At 40.3% G+C, this 15,186-nt stretch overlaps 1 protein-coding gene across 2 annotated transcripts in view; it reads right to left on the bottom strand.

The window, feature by feature from the left end:
* LOC149779386 (cyclic AMP-responsive element-binding protein 1-like) overlaps positions 1–15,186 on the bottom strand; it is a 67,099-nt gene that overhangs the window by 43,924 nt on the left and 7,989 nt on the right. For both annotated transcript variants that reach the window (XM_089940032.1, XM_089940033.1), the window contains exons 2-3: positions 14,269–14,456; positions 13,781–13,863 (exon numbers count right to left, since the gene is read on the bottom strand). In XM_089940032.1, coding sequence (XP_089796158.1) covers positions 13,781–13,863; positions 14,269–14,445 — 260 coding nt within the window. In that variant the 5' untranslated portion in view covers positions 14,446–14,456. The remainder of the gene's footprint in view (positions 1–13,780; positions 13,864–14,268; positions 14,457–15,186) is intronic.

Consider the following 15,186-nt stretch of genomic DNA (forward strand, 5'->3'; position numbering starts at 1 on the left):
TTATCGCTAACGCGTCGGCAGCATATATTAAATCAAAACTGGATAACGGAACCATAGACTCTTGCATTAATAAACGGTTCCCGGTAGTCTTAGACCCTTCCCCGAGTACCATGAATACGGGGTTCCCGGTAGTCTTAGACCCTTTCCGGCTACGGGTCGTCCTCATTTCTTTTTTTTATAGCGTCTCCCGGTTGCCTTCTTCAATGCCATTCCCGCCGCGGTACCAACGGCCCCCAACGCCGCCGCCTTCGCCACTGCTGGGGCCGCCACGGCAATCAACGCCGGAATCGCAGCTAACAGCGGAAATATCCCACCGGTCTTTTCCATGTTTTTGATTGCTGCGGCTGAGAAATCTATTTGAATACCCTTTTTATTCCTCATTGCATCATTGAAATGTTTTATTTGACGTGTCGTCAATGATATCTTATGCTTGCCACCAGTCATCTGTGACGGCTTTAACGTTATTGTGGTTCCACATTGTTTAGCGGACTTTGATTGTAATTTCTTGACTTGACCATCGGTTAACTCTACACTGACAACACTATACGACATTTTTATTGTAAAACATTTATGTTTTTAATTACATATTTTCCACTGGTGCATCAACGATTCTCATTCGTCCACCAACACCTTCCAACAGCATTGATTTATCGCTGAGAATGACAGCAACCGCTCTATAATTAACACCACCCGGGGCTATACGAGCTCGGAAGTGTATATCAACGACGGATTGTCTCGTTAAATCAAGATGTTCCAACAAAAAATAATAAATCGGATACAGGTTTTTAAAATCAAGTTGTGATATTTGCAAACCAGTGTCGATGTTTTGATCACGACCCATATATGACAATATATGATGGTACACACGTGCGATATGGTTGTTGTCGTAATCAAGCTGTATATCCTCGGATGGTTCCTGTTGTCCGTTTATTCTCAGCGAAACATCCCTGACTCCTAATTGATCAAATATCATATGGCTGCGTTCTTGATTGCCCAATCGATCCCTATTCTGTAGCGCTATAAATATATGACGCGGGGCTGAAACGCCTTGTTTTGATGCCAAGTGCCATGTAAATGTATCAGCGACATTATCCTCTTTAGCATCAGTTGTTACCGCTAGCCAACTCAACAACGATTTCCCCCCTGTTCCATAAATGATAACAATCGTGCTTCCGTGGTAACTGATGGAGTCAACACCGGCATCCACAATGCTATTTAAGTTAAAACGACTTTACCGTTAGTGACGCCAGCAGCACGCCATATTGCATTGTTATCATCGCCCCTTCGCGTTAATGCGATTGTGTGCTTGGCCCCATAGATAACTTTTCTGACATTTCTGCAAAATCCAAGTATGTGATGGAGTGGAATCGCGCATGAAAACTGTCGGCGTTGTCCTTGCAATGTTGCTACTCATGTTGCAAATCCTAGATTAAAATTATCGTTAGTACTTTTTATAATAGTAAAATTGTCACCTGGTCTTGCCCTGCGGTCTGGATTGGCTGCTTCAGCCTGTGGGTCAACTGCGTTATCGCTTCCCGTCAGCACGTTAATGTACTGAAGATGGTCAGCGTTATTAGTGGTATCCTTTGCGAACATCATAGATGGGCCCGCCGATCTTGTATAATCATCGGAGTATCTTGATAGTCCAATTATCGTCGTTGCAACATCAACCTCGCATTCTATTGATTCAATTTCTCGCCCGTCAATAAGATATCTGGCGCTTTCAAATAACGCCATGATACCGTTGTTGACAAAACCAACTCGAACACGACTGTCATTTGCGTATGGTGCATTATCGGCAGCATTTGTTACAAGTTCCCCTTCGATTTTGATAAACGCTTCACACGGCAAAAAGTATTTACTGGTATCTTGGACTTGAAGTTCAATTCGCGATCGTAGGTTGGCTTGTGGTGGTTGATAGGAATAAAATTGATAATCACGGACAGAATCATCCTTGCGCACTGGGGCATCCATATCAAACGCGGGATCAGCGGTTCGCGCAAACATTTTATTATTTATCATGTTGATGTTTTCAATTGCAAACTAATCTACGATTTTCAGCGTCGTCTTCGTTTCGGTTTAAGACCACTTCCCGCTATCACGTTCATGATCGCGTTGGTTGTTGCATCGGTGGATGGCTCCGCCATCAACGACGACGGGGTCGCCATCAATGGCAAAGCCATCGGAGTCGCCATCAATGGCAAAGCCATCGGAGTCGCCAATGGCGAAGCCATCGACGCTAGTTTTTTTTCTCACCACGTTATTTATTACCCTGCTGACATTTGCAGGCATCACTGTTGTAGAACGCAGCGGCGTTTGTTTTTTTCTTCTCACCAACGACATTAGTTTGTCCTTTGCTGCAGAAAACGCCTTTCCGGCAACATCTCCAATAGCGCTGATTCCCTTATCACGAATAACATCAATGGCTTTCATAGATAATTGTTTAGCTAACGGCGCCACTTTTGGAGCCATTCTTGTAAATAACCCCGCAATGGTGCTACCGAGACCATCTCCGTACCACGCGCGGTATACAGGCAATCGTGAGTTTACCACGTAGACGCTGACTGGTTTATCATGGTTGTAGTGTATGATCATCTTTATTATAAAAACACCAGTTTTCCAATTAGTGATTGATCACCAGTGATTGATTGGTCAATCGCTGTGATAACCGTCCACGAGTTCGTCTATGAGCGTTCGATATACATTAATGTCCATGATACCGCCTGCAAATAACCGCCTGCAAATATCAGCGGCCTCATTGATTATTTCCGTAGAGTTATTTCCGGCTCGTTTTCCTCCGATTAGTACTTCCAGCCGTGATATATCACTGAGAACATTACCAGGACAAGTAACACTAGCGTTTGAAAAAACCGTAGGATTTTTTACCAGAAGAGTTTCCAACAGAGTATCCTTTTCCTTTTTTTGGTTTTTTACTTTCAACATTCTCGTGGAATATTACATAATTATCATCACGCGGTGGTAGTGCATTTTTATATTTACTTGCTAAATACACTATTCTTGTCCAATCCCTTAACGACTTTATATTTTCCCAGCGATCGCTTTTGATATATTTCTTTCGTGTATCCTTAGCAAAATTTGTAGCAGTAAAATTAATCAATTCTTCATCGCTGTCGAAGGCTCTAATTTGATCTATTGCGGACTTTGTAAGTACATTACGGGGTATATTCCCACCTCTCTCTTCTTGTTCTTGTATTTCTTCCGGTATTTCTTGTATTTCTTCCAGTATTTCTTCTTCTGATGCTCTTGCAGTAGCACCTAGTTCTTCTTCATCAGCCATTGTAACATAAGGTTCTTGTGGGTCCATTATAGCGAGTGGTGGTGGTCTTCGCCGCTGGTGTGTTGTAGCGACTGCTATTTCCGCAGGAAGTGTTTCCAGAGACTTTTTTGTTTGTTCGGTCTGAGCTGCTATCTTTTCAAGCGCACCGAGGACGGGCACAGTTGCGCTTTTTACCGGGGCAAAGAGTTGTTCGCTTCCAACAGCAAAATCAGTTTGTAGTTGTTGCCGCGTTTGAAGTTGTTTTCGGACCCTGTCTCGTAACGGTATGAACTTTTTAAGCGCTGCTAGCCGCTCTCTGGCTAGCCGAGTAGTAAGTGATTCACCTACCATTATTGCAAATTGCTCTGCAATTTCTAATTTCCCGCCGAGTCATCCTGTGGCAGGAATATACCCGAACACCTGTCGCGTCAGACGCAATCGTCTTACTATTTCAGTATTACAGGACTATTGTACCACGCGACCTATCGGGGAAAAAAAAAATGTATACAACGTAAAAATTCACTTCCGTACGCTACGTGAACAGGTATGCCATTAAATTGGGGGCTCCACGGAGTTTTCGTCTATAATCTTTCTAATGTTTTTAATCTTACTAAAAATCTCCCGCCGTCGTTCATAGGCACGTCCAAGTTTTTTTCGTATTGTTTCAACGGCAGTGAATAGCCCAATGAATGCATTTACGTCATTGAGGTACAGGTTTTCATTAATCATATGTTGTAATCGTTTTATAAAAGAATACTCGCGGGCCAGGGTAAAACGCCCCCGTTTCGATTGTTCGTTAATAATTTCATAATCGGATAATATTCTTTCGCTGTTGAGACTATCAGATAATTCAATTCCTTTATTTTTTAATTTTGAAATCTCGGTTAATATATTATTGATGTCTTCGATATTCATATTCTTATAAACATCTTATTTCTAATATAAAAAAATGTTTTACAAAATGAACTCTAGGCACATAAAGGTGCTGTTAACATCTTTACTGCCTAGAGAATTATAACCCATTTGGCAATCTCGCTGGCGCCCTATGACGTCAGAGAGACCCAGAGGTTACTTAATTAACTTAATTAAGGACAAGCCATCAACAACACATCTTGGAACCCCTTGGGTGCCTTCGCATCCATCTGAGCCCAAGGGGACCCGAAACATACATCTCCGGGAGGGAGGCCTAGGGTGACAAACGTCATCGTAGACCGCCCAGAAGATATGCTTGGGGGGACATCACTACATGTACTTAATTAATGATGGGACGGCACAAGACGGCACAGACATAAAACGGCGGGGCGGAACTCTACGGTCAATTCAACCAATCAAAAGCAACCCAATTAAATTAACCCGGTTGCATGATTGTGAACAAAAGACAACCACACACCCGGGTCAAGAGCGTGGGTTAGTTTTGATTGGTTGAATTGGCTTTCGAAAGCCCCAGGCTTATAACGAGTCGGCTTATATATAAGGTGACTAATACAACCGCGTCAGTCACAAGGTGTGTTATTGTATTTTGTTAAATTACTTAAAAAACGCTATCAATAGCGTTTAAACAACACTAAATACTTCGATGAAACATAAAACAGAATATTACAGTTGTTTGTAAAGACAATTTATTCCATCAGTTTTCTTTAAAACAGACAATTTATTAATTGTAATAGACTGTAGCGTTCACACTGTCGGTAACTTCGTCACTCGGTGATATACCATCACGAGTTATTCCCCTTTGATGTTATATATGAAAATCGAATTCTGTGTCCGGTCTTTTTTGAGATCGCTGTTTTAGTTATATTCTCTGCAACATCTCGAACTGATTTACTACAAATATCGAAGTACCTACCAGCCGCATTCATAGAGTGAAATATTTTTTCTTCGTGCGTTATTGTATCAAACGATTTGACACTCTTTGCTTTTTTTGCGTGTTTCCCTGTTTTACCCTTTTTGTTATTCTGACTTTGAGTAATGGATTGCAGGTTTATAAGAGAATTATTTAGACAATCAGAATCAATGTGATCAATAACGAAACCATCCTCGATTGGCCCCTTAAACGTTTCATATACCACCCTGTGAACAAGATAGATTTTTTCCCAGCACCAAATATCAAATATCCGTGATTATTTTTCCATCCAACTGGTTTTTTTAGTCTACGATGTCTAACAACGCCGTCGCGAGATGCTTCATAATTAACAAGCACAGGGTGAGGTCTGAACTCTTGGTTCATTTGTATAATAATACTACTTGTCTAATTCATTATTTGGTTTAATTATAAACCTTTCAATGTAGTCCTGAGGAGTTTTGATGATTTTATCGTTGTTGGAGTTAACGGTGGAGTTTTTTATTCGTTTATCATAATAACGTTTTAACTCTCTGCATCGCTTTCCTCCACAATTGATACACAACTGCGATTTTCCTCTTACACCAACATGGCAAACCAAGCACGGAAGGGGGCCAAGAGAACCATTACGAACGCTTTGTAAATGATACCCGCAGAATTCACCTCTGCATGATTTATTGCATGGGGTTGTCGACCCAATCATCAACCATTTGCAGTGATTCATTATACTATATTCTTTCATTTATATACTTGTTTTAATTATATGGAGGAGGAGTTCAAGAAATTAGCAGCAATTAAGCCCTGGAAAAATATTAAGTTCAATCTCGATAGAGCCCTCAAGGACGCACCAAAAGCGTTAATAAACGATAAAACCCTGTTAAATAAAATCCGTGATTGTATCAATGAATTCAAGCGTGATGGTGCATCTCATAGTTGGTCAACATTTTGAATTGATGGCGTTGTTGATGCTACCATGAACGACAAACGCGCAGCAACGATAATATCACACCTTGACGGTAAAAAGTATTTTTTCAGAGTAAAATTCATTGTCCGGGTGGAATCAGGAAATTGGATCATACGTGATAAATTTGAACCAGTTCTCAGCGACAAGAAAACAGTCATTGTTAGCCGCGACTCCAAGCCAGGGCTATTAACCGGAATTGACAAACCATACTATGAACGAGCATATCCTGAAACAGCAGTTGTTTATGGAATATACCCATTAAATAAGAAACCTGATATCGGAAAACTAGCGCCGATGAAACAGTCAACGGGGATAAATTGTGTAGCAGAACGAGTAATAGAGCATTTTACAAATGCATGTCGAGGAAATAAACTGACTGATTTACGACGTAGCAAAATCAACCAATGGGGGGAGACAGTGCGCGAGCGAGGAGCAACCATCAGCGACATAGCGAGATTAGAAACGTCGTTGAGATTTCCAATAACCGTTACAACGATAACCGGTGAAGTATTATACGAATCAAAGTATAGATCAAAGGGAGCCCCAATCAAAATTATTGATCATAACGAACACGCATGGACGCCTGCGGTCACAATATTTCCATGGGATAGAACAGTAAAGTATATACCTGAAGAATTCCTGGGAGAACAATTCTCCAAGGATGGTTTTCTCGCGGAGAGGAAACTATTTGATGCTATTGCCTACTTGTGTAAAAACGACCCTGTATCAGTGTGGTTACTTCGCAGCGCTGAAAACGATGCGGATACCTTTGATCAGTTTGTAAGACCAAACGGTGAATTATATCGCACTGAAGCGTTTCACAACAAGATGAAAAAACCGCCATGGAATTTGGAGAGCATAATGAACAACTGCTAACAAATTGTTTTACAATTCCATCGGTTGCGGCTCATGTTGCAGCAAGGAAAAATGCGTGGAGACCAACACGCAAGGAATTTCTACTGGATGTACAATCCAGTTGTTTGGAATACTATCATGGTGGACTATGGAACACTAGATACAACCGCGACGCTATGATTTCCGTTGATATGGTTGCCTGTTATCCAGCGAGTTTTCTCGGGTATGGATCCGCCGCTGAGTACTTTAAACGATTTGGACACCCCAGACATGAAATGACTCGTGTTGCTATTAATGGACCACTGCCTGATTTTGATTTAACCAGATTCGCTCGCATAGTATCATTTGAATTCGCGGCAGGACTTCATCGCTGTTGCTATATTTGGATCGGTAGACACATGACTGAAAAGAAGTGGCTGCCAATAGCGCTGCTACGTTATATGATTGATTGTAAAATGCTAGTTTCGTTGATTGTCAGTGACGCGATTATATCATACCGGGCGCAGACTGAAGTCTGGTTACCAGAACCGGAGCATCTAGATAGCATAATTGACGAGTCCAGAAAACACATTGATGCCGACGAGGAATATATCGTCGAATGGTCCAAAAAGATATTCAACCAACGAAACCGCGAGGCAAAAGATCTCGGTAGAAGAATAATTGTTAAGTTCACACAAGGTGGAAAAAACTGTGACTACAAACGATATTGCTCACGGCTGATTATAGATGACGCAGAATATGATTTCGTAATCAAGGACGCAGTGGCGAAAAATAGATACGTGAACTGCAAAACAGTTTTCTTGTCCAATGGAACAAGGTTGGGTACAGTTATTACTTACAGCGATGGAGACAGCCCAGCATACCCGCATTTGAGGGCATCTATGCTGGGTTATGCTTGCATAAATTTATTTTCAATGTTAAATAGATTTCCCGACACCGCAGTTGCGATTGATTCATTTTATATTGACGTAAAGTATAAGGGAAACATAGCCGAGTTTACTAGTCCGGACGAGAGTTGGGGTACATGGAGAATTAAAAATGAAATACGACGCGATTATTCCCCGTCAGCAGATGTCACCGTTGAGAACAACTACTTACGCGGTGATAATCTATCAGAATGGTCTAATGCACCACCGTGTTCTGATCCAATTTGTAGATACAAAACAGTTTATTTAAGCGGCTGTGGCGGGTCAGGAAAGACGACTCGGGCAATTGAATTATTTCGAACGCGGGCAAGTATAATCGTGCTTACACCAACCCATAGACTAGCGCGAGAGATAAAACAACGAAATGTTGACGCCGTTACTTATCACAGCTTTTTTCGATACAGCGGCGGTGAGTGGACTCCTGATCGAATGGGTGAAAAATTTATTCCTGAGGTTATCATCTGGGATGAGATATGTACTGTTTCGTTAGATGTTTTACAAATGTTTCTTGAGTGGTTACTGCGCGCGAATACAGCGGTGATAATGTGCGGAGATCATGGCCAACCACCACCATTTGTCGGCGAGGGTCCACATGATTGGTTAAAGGGTTTTGTGGACTATTATGAAGAAACCGATACTGATTACCGAGCACTTGATGAACAACTGCGCGAGGTTAAGAAATTAATCAGATTACAGCTGGATAGAGTTCAATGTGAAATAGTCCGCGAGGTGATTCCGGAAACGCCGTTAAATGAATTCTGGGAAACATGGAGACCAAACTATTTGATTGTAGCGAGTAGAAAGATAGTCAGAGACACACTTCAGCAAAAGTTGTTTACGTTGCATAAGGAAAAGTTTCCAACGCGCCCAGTGCCGTTATGTTATAGACCCGCGGATACACGGCGGCAGAACACTGAAGTTGAAATTCCAGGCCCGACAGCGTCAGGGACAAAAAAACAAATTCTTGTGCTGAATGATATCGTGCTCGTTGATATCAGCGTCGTCGAGGACACGCTACGTGCTAATAAATCCCCGTGGACGCTAGAATATGCAACAACAATACATTCCTCGCAGGGATTGACTATCACGGATACAATTGTTTGGATAGTTGATAATCGCATCGAATGGTCAAATCTAGTCTATCTTGCAGTGTCCAGAGTACGGAGGATAAATCAGCTTCGAAGAATTGTTATTGACGAAGCCGGTGACAAAGTCACCGACAACGACATCATCGATGCAAGCGTCATTGATAGAAAACTCTCGGGTTACCGCCAACAGGATTAAAAAAAACAGCAGCGTTTTGATATTGATGCCGAATTAATAATTGCGTTACGACAGCAACAGAATAATCACTGCGCGAGTTGTAATTGCATAATGCGTTGGCGTTATTCGGATAAAGACGCTCGCCAATTTACCGTGGACAGGATCGATAACAGTCTCGGTCATGTCAAAAACAATGTGAGGTTGACCTGTCTTGAGTGCAATAGACGCAATGGCGCTAGTTAAGACCACGCGGGGGTAATTGAGTATCGTCAGGTATCACTTGTAGTTGCTCGCGTGTAAACCCCCGCTGTGGGGCAGTTGAATCCAGTCTATAGATCGGTGGTCTATCAGTTGATCGTGTTATCGTTGATATGTTATGTGTGGTAACACTCCAGATGGGATCAGTAGCTCTTTTTTTACCGCCTTCAAGCTCTCCTGGTTCATATAGATATCTAACAGTGACATCGCCGAGAATCGGCTTGGAAACGCTATTTATTTTTGATCTTCCGGATATATACTTTTTTTAATCGCGTCGCTGGGCTTCATGTTGATTGCTCGGGTAATCTCGTTATTTAACGCTGCAATTACGCCTGGCAACCTTTTGACCCATTCACGAGATCGTTTTTCTTGGATGAATGCTTTTGTGTACTGATATCCAAATAACCGTTCAGCAACAGTCCGATTGAATCGTTCAACAATTGCCTGATCACAATGTAGCGCAGTATGACCTCGTCGTATCGCGACGCTATGATGTTTCAGCGTTGATAAAACAGCGCCGCGAAATTCACTACCAGGATCAACTTGTAATAGATTTGGCCAGCGCAGAGGACCTCTTCGATAAATCCGCTCAAACGCATCGGCTACTTCAGTTGCTGACTTTGTTTTTAACGGTTCCGCTTGTTTGTATCGACTCGCAACATCAACTACGGTTAGCGCGTATTTGTAACCGTTGTCATGCGGCAGAAATAGTATATCAGCCTGATGAACTTCATTAGGTACGCTGACATCAAAGCGCGAAAAGTTGATTTGTTTAGGCGGTGGTAGATAAATTTGCCATATAGCCTGTTTGGATAACCAATTAGCCGCAGTGGCCCTCGTTACTTTTGCAGCGCTTGCAAGCTTACCAATTGCGGCCTTCCCCTTCCAGTATCCTCTCGGAGAATAATAGATGGATTCCATGTTGTTATTAATTACCAGCGCCCATCATTAATTTACCTTTCATAGCCGATTTTACCAACCATGAAGCCAATTTTTCTTTGAATGATTTATCAGGAATAGCATTTAACGCGTGAATTAATTTTACATCCGCGATATGACGCTGTTGCAGATCGCTACTTTTATAAGCAACATCATGAGCATGACACGCCTTATCGATAGCGTTTATTGGATACTCACCGGGTTTGGGCTGATTTTGATCATCGAGTCTGATATCTAATCGTGTTCCGGGGCCACAGTAGCTATATCCTGGGAGGTGCTTTTCTCCTGGATACTTTGCCCACGGTGTTCCGGGGAGTTTTGATAACTTGGCTGCAATATCACCTCCTCGCTTTTTTTTAAAACATCCCCGGGTCTAATAGAAATAAATCTAAATTTCTTTATACCGCATTGTACACACTTACCAGTAAGTGCCGATCTGTTATTTCTTGTTGTAACGGTTGTCATATCATTTGTGCCAGTACGCACTCTACACTTCACACAATATAGATCCATAATTTATGTATAGAGATATGAATATAATTGATTTTTCGGCGACTAAAACAAGAGAACCAGTTAAGCATGTTGCAGCGTTACCAAACTCGATCCGGATGATTATCATCGGACCATCTGGATCCGGCAAGACGCAATTGTTACTTAATTTAATAATGAGATGGATGAAGTGGGATAAGTTGTATTTAATCGCCCCTAGCGTAGATGATCAACGATGCTACGAGGTGTTGAAAGATTTTAACGAGAATGCATCAGCGATCACTGAAACAAATGTTATTGAGTTTATTACAGATATCAATGATGCACCAGGTATTGATGATATCGATGGTGACGTTAACAATCTAGTCGTGTACGATGATGTTATGTTAGACAATCAAAAAAACCCAGCTAGGATATTTTCCAGAGGCAGGCATAAAAACACTGACGTGATATATGTCACTCAACGATACACTCAGATTCCAAAAGTAATCAGAGATAACTGTAATATTCTTGCTGTGTTCAACGGCGTTGATACACACACGCTACGAAATATTTGGCAGACATGGTGCGGCGGTGACATGGACTTTAATGTTTTTCGAAACTTTTTTAGTCATGCTCAGTCGACCCCACATGGATTTGTAACGATAAATTTACATGATCCCCGGACACGATATCGTATCGGACTTGACCAAATATTCGGTTAGTTGTAAATGGCCCCTTAGCAGCAGAGGGGGCGATGACATCAACGCGGTCGTCGCGTTTGTTTACCGGACGCTGACGACGCTGGATCGAAAATGCAAAAAGTATATTAAACTAAATGACGTTCGATTTGCCCCCCCCCGACGACGACGTCGTTTTTTTTTTACCAGGCGCTGACGACGCTGGATCCGCTGAGTGCAGAAAGTATCAATTAAACCAAATGACGATTCAGCCAATTGTCCGATTTGCCCCCTCTGCTGCTTAAGAAGTCAATCTGAGATATATGATAGGGCACACAAAATAATGTCATAAATACTCATGTTACTGAGCATATACTTTTTAAACTTATTTTCTATAATAATGAATATGCTTACATAAATATTTAACATATTAGAATAAACTGAAAATTTTACTTAGAAATTAATGTTAAGAAAATTAATGCAATTAATTGTTTTTAGTCAGTTACCTTTTCAAGAGTTAATTCTCTTGGTCAAATAAGGCAGAGTCTTTATTTAATGCATTAGCCAAAAGATATTCTGTTTGTAAAAATGAAACAAAATGTGAAATTATTTTATTTCTATTGAACAAAGTTTTAATGAAATTTGAGGATTCATGTATAAAGGTAACCACAATTTTTATCTATGGTGGCTTGCTGTCTTTGGTTAAAATAGTTTCCAAATTTCAACATTTTGTCACTGAAACAGTGCATTAATTTGAACAGTTAACTAATGACTGCAAAACACTAAGTAAAAAGTAGAGATTTTTCTTCCTTCGCACAGTTAGTTGACATGTATTGTAACTGACATGTACTGGTGACTATATTTAAGTATCATTGTGAAATTATTATAATGATCATTTCAGAAAATGAACAGACTTCAGTTTCCAGAAAATGAAAACCAGTATATATATATATATGTTACCTATCATCTTCCAACCAGCTTAATGCAGTGGCAGATGTGGCTCTCTGTAGTCTGTTAGGTGTAGAATAAACATAGACTCTAATATGCAGTCTGATAGGTGTAGAGTAAACATAGACTTTGATCTGCAGTCTGCTAGGTGTAGAATAAACATAGACTCTGATCAGCAGTCTGTTAGGTGTAGAGTAAACAGACTGCAGTCTGTTAGGTGTAGAATAAACATAGACTCTGATCAGCAGTCTGTTAGGTGTAGAGTAAACAGACTGCAGTCTGTTAGGTGTAGAATAAACATAGACTCTGATCAGCAGTCTGTTAGGTGTAGAGTAAACAGACTGCAGTCTGTTAGGTGTAGAATAAACATGGACTCTGATCTGCAGTCTGTTAGATGTAGAATAAACATGGACTCTGATCTGCAGTCTGCTAGGTGTAGAGTAAACATAGACTCTGATCAGCAGTCTGTTAGGTGTAGAGTAAACAGACTGCAGTCTGTTAGGTGTAGAATAAACATAGACTCTGATCAGCAGTCTGTTAGGTGTAGAGTAAACAGACTGCAGTCTGTTAGGTGTAGAATAAACATAGACTCTGATCAGCAGTCTGTTAGGTGTAGAGTAAACAGACTGCAGTCTGTTAGGTGTAGAATAAACATTGACTCTGATCAGCAGTCTGTTAGGTGTAGAGTAAACAGACTGCAGTCTGTTAGGTGTAGAATAAACATGGACTCTGATCTGCAGTCTGTTAGATGTAGAATAAACATGGACTCTGATCTGCAGTCTGTTAGGTGTAGAGTAAACATAGACTCTGATCTGCAGTCTGTTAGGTGTATAATAAACATAGACTCTGATCTGCAGTCTGTTAGGTGTAGAGTAATCATAGGCTCTGATCTGCAGTCTGTTAGGTGTAGAGTAAACATAGACTCTGATCTGCAGTCTGTTAGGTGTAAACGTAGACTCTGATCTGCAGTCTGTTAGGTGTATAATAAACATAGACTCGGATCTGCAGTCTGTTAGGTGTATAATAAACATAGACTCTGATCTGCAGTCTGTTAGGTGTAGAGTAAACATACTCTGATCTGTAGTCTTCGACTCTGATCTGCAGTCTGTTAGGTATAGAATCAACATAGACTCTGATCTGCAGTCTGTTAGGTGTAGGATAAACATAGACTCTGATCTGCAGTCTGTTAGGTGTAGAATAAACAGACTCTGATCTGCAGTCTGTTAGGTGTAGAATTAACATAAGACTGTAATCTGCCTGTTCAATATGTGGCATCAAATAAATGTATATGTTGTGTGCAGTTGGACTCAACTTTCGAGTATGTATATATGTTTCAATCATATGATGCCTGCATGTAAATACCTGTATGAAGGCCTTCTGGACAAAATTTCTCTTCTTTTCTTTCCATCTGAGTCATCTGACAGGTCATCTTCAACAGGTGCGACCTAAGACAATACCAACTTACATAAAACATTATATATTTTCCTATGAGAGGTATTAAGATACATGACTTTCAAAAACTTAAAATAGAAACTTTTAATCCTTACTGATGATGACAATGTCATGCCCCAAAATATATTATATCCTACCCATTTACACATATGTAAAAACAGATGAAACTACAGTTGTACTGGCGACTAGAAATAATTTTTTTTAAAAAACACTATTAGGCAGAAATATAGAATTTAAGAAGTTACAACTTTTTAGTTCCTTTTCCAGATGTATTCTTGAAAATTAAGACTTCTGAAAAGGAAAGAAAAAAATAAACACTGTGCAGAAGTATAGAACTGAAATTAACTATGCTCTCTCCCACTATCTCTCAGTCTCCATGGTTACATTAAGACACGTACCCTCACGACTTGTATAGTGGGAACAGTTTGCCTTGTTGCATGAATTACAGAAGGCTGAGCATGTGATTGTATAACGGACTGCATTTGAACTGGCTGGTTGGGTATTGAAACTTGGACCACTGATATACTTGGACCACGACTGCTCTCTAATTCATTGGGACTACTTCCATCTGACATGGTGCGTACAACTAAAACAAAATAAGAAATGCATTTCTTATGGATGATCAAGAGGACAAAAGAAAGTTATGATGGTAATGTTAAGGAGTTTTCGATATTTGAGAGTTTTTTTAAATTATTTGCCATGTTTAAATAATAGATGCTACACACAGAACAATGCTTAAAATTGGTCAGCAATCTTTTTGAATTTTAAACAATGACTGATACTAACAACTGGTAGGTGGGTGGAGTCAACTTTACATGAAACATCCCACTACCTGATGATGGGTCATTAGGATGCATAACTAATGGTCAGATAACACCTCACAGCTTACAATACAAATTTTTAGTGCCGGAGGTATTGTTTATAGCTTCCAATTTGAAATTTCCTTGATGTACGTGTAGATTATAAATTTTAATCAACCATAATATTTAGAACAGGGTTATCCATAGGATTCTGCTTTCCAGGATTCCTTCCTAAAAAGTTAAAGTATCAGTCCTGAAAATGAGTCCTAATTGATCCAAAAATGAAAGTTCCCAAGTTAGCCTCAGCTGGTTTGTCAGACTGTTGACTCAAAACAATCTACTTTCAATGACTATTTTGATATATGTCACCCATTTTATTGCAAGATGTTAATAGTTAATAATTCAACTTGAGATTTCTTTGACATGTGTGTTTGAAAATACACGTACATGTAAAATGCACTCATCTCTACTGATTATCCACCAGGAGTATTTCATTCAAAACATTAATGATGTTAC

The sequence above is a fragment of the Sinohyriopsis cumingii genome, chromosome 17, assembly GCF_028554795.1.
Source record: "Sinohyriopsis cumingii isolate HCF-2022 chromosome 17, ASM2855479v2, whole genome shotgun sequence".
NCBI classification, from domain to species: domain Eukaryota; kingdom Metazoa; phylum Mollusca; class Bivalvia; order Unionida; family Unionidae; genus Sinohyriopsis; species Sinohyriopsis cumingii.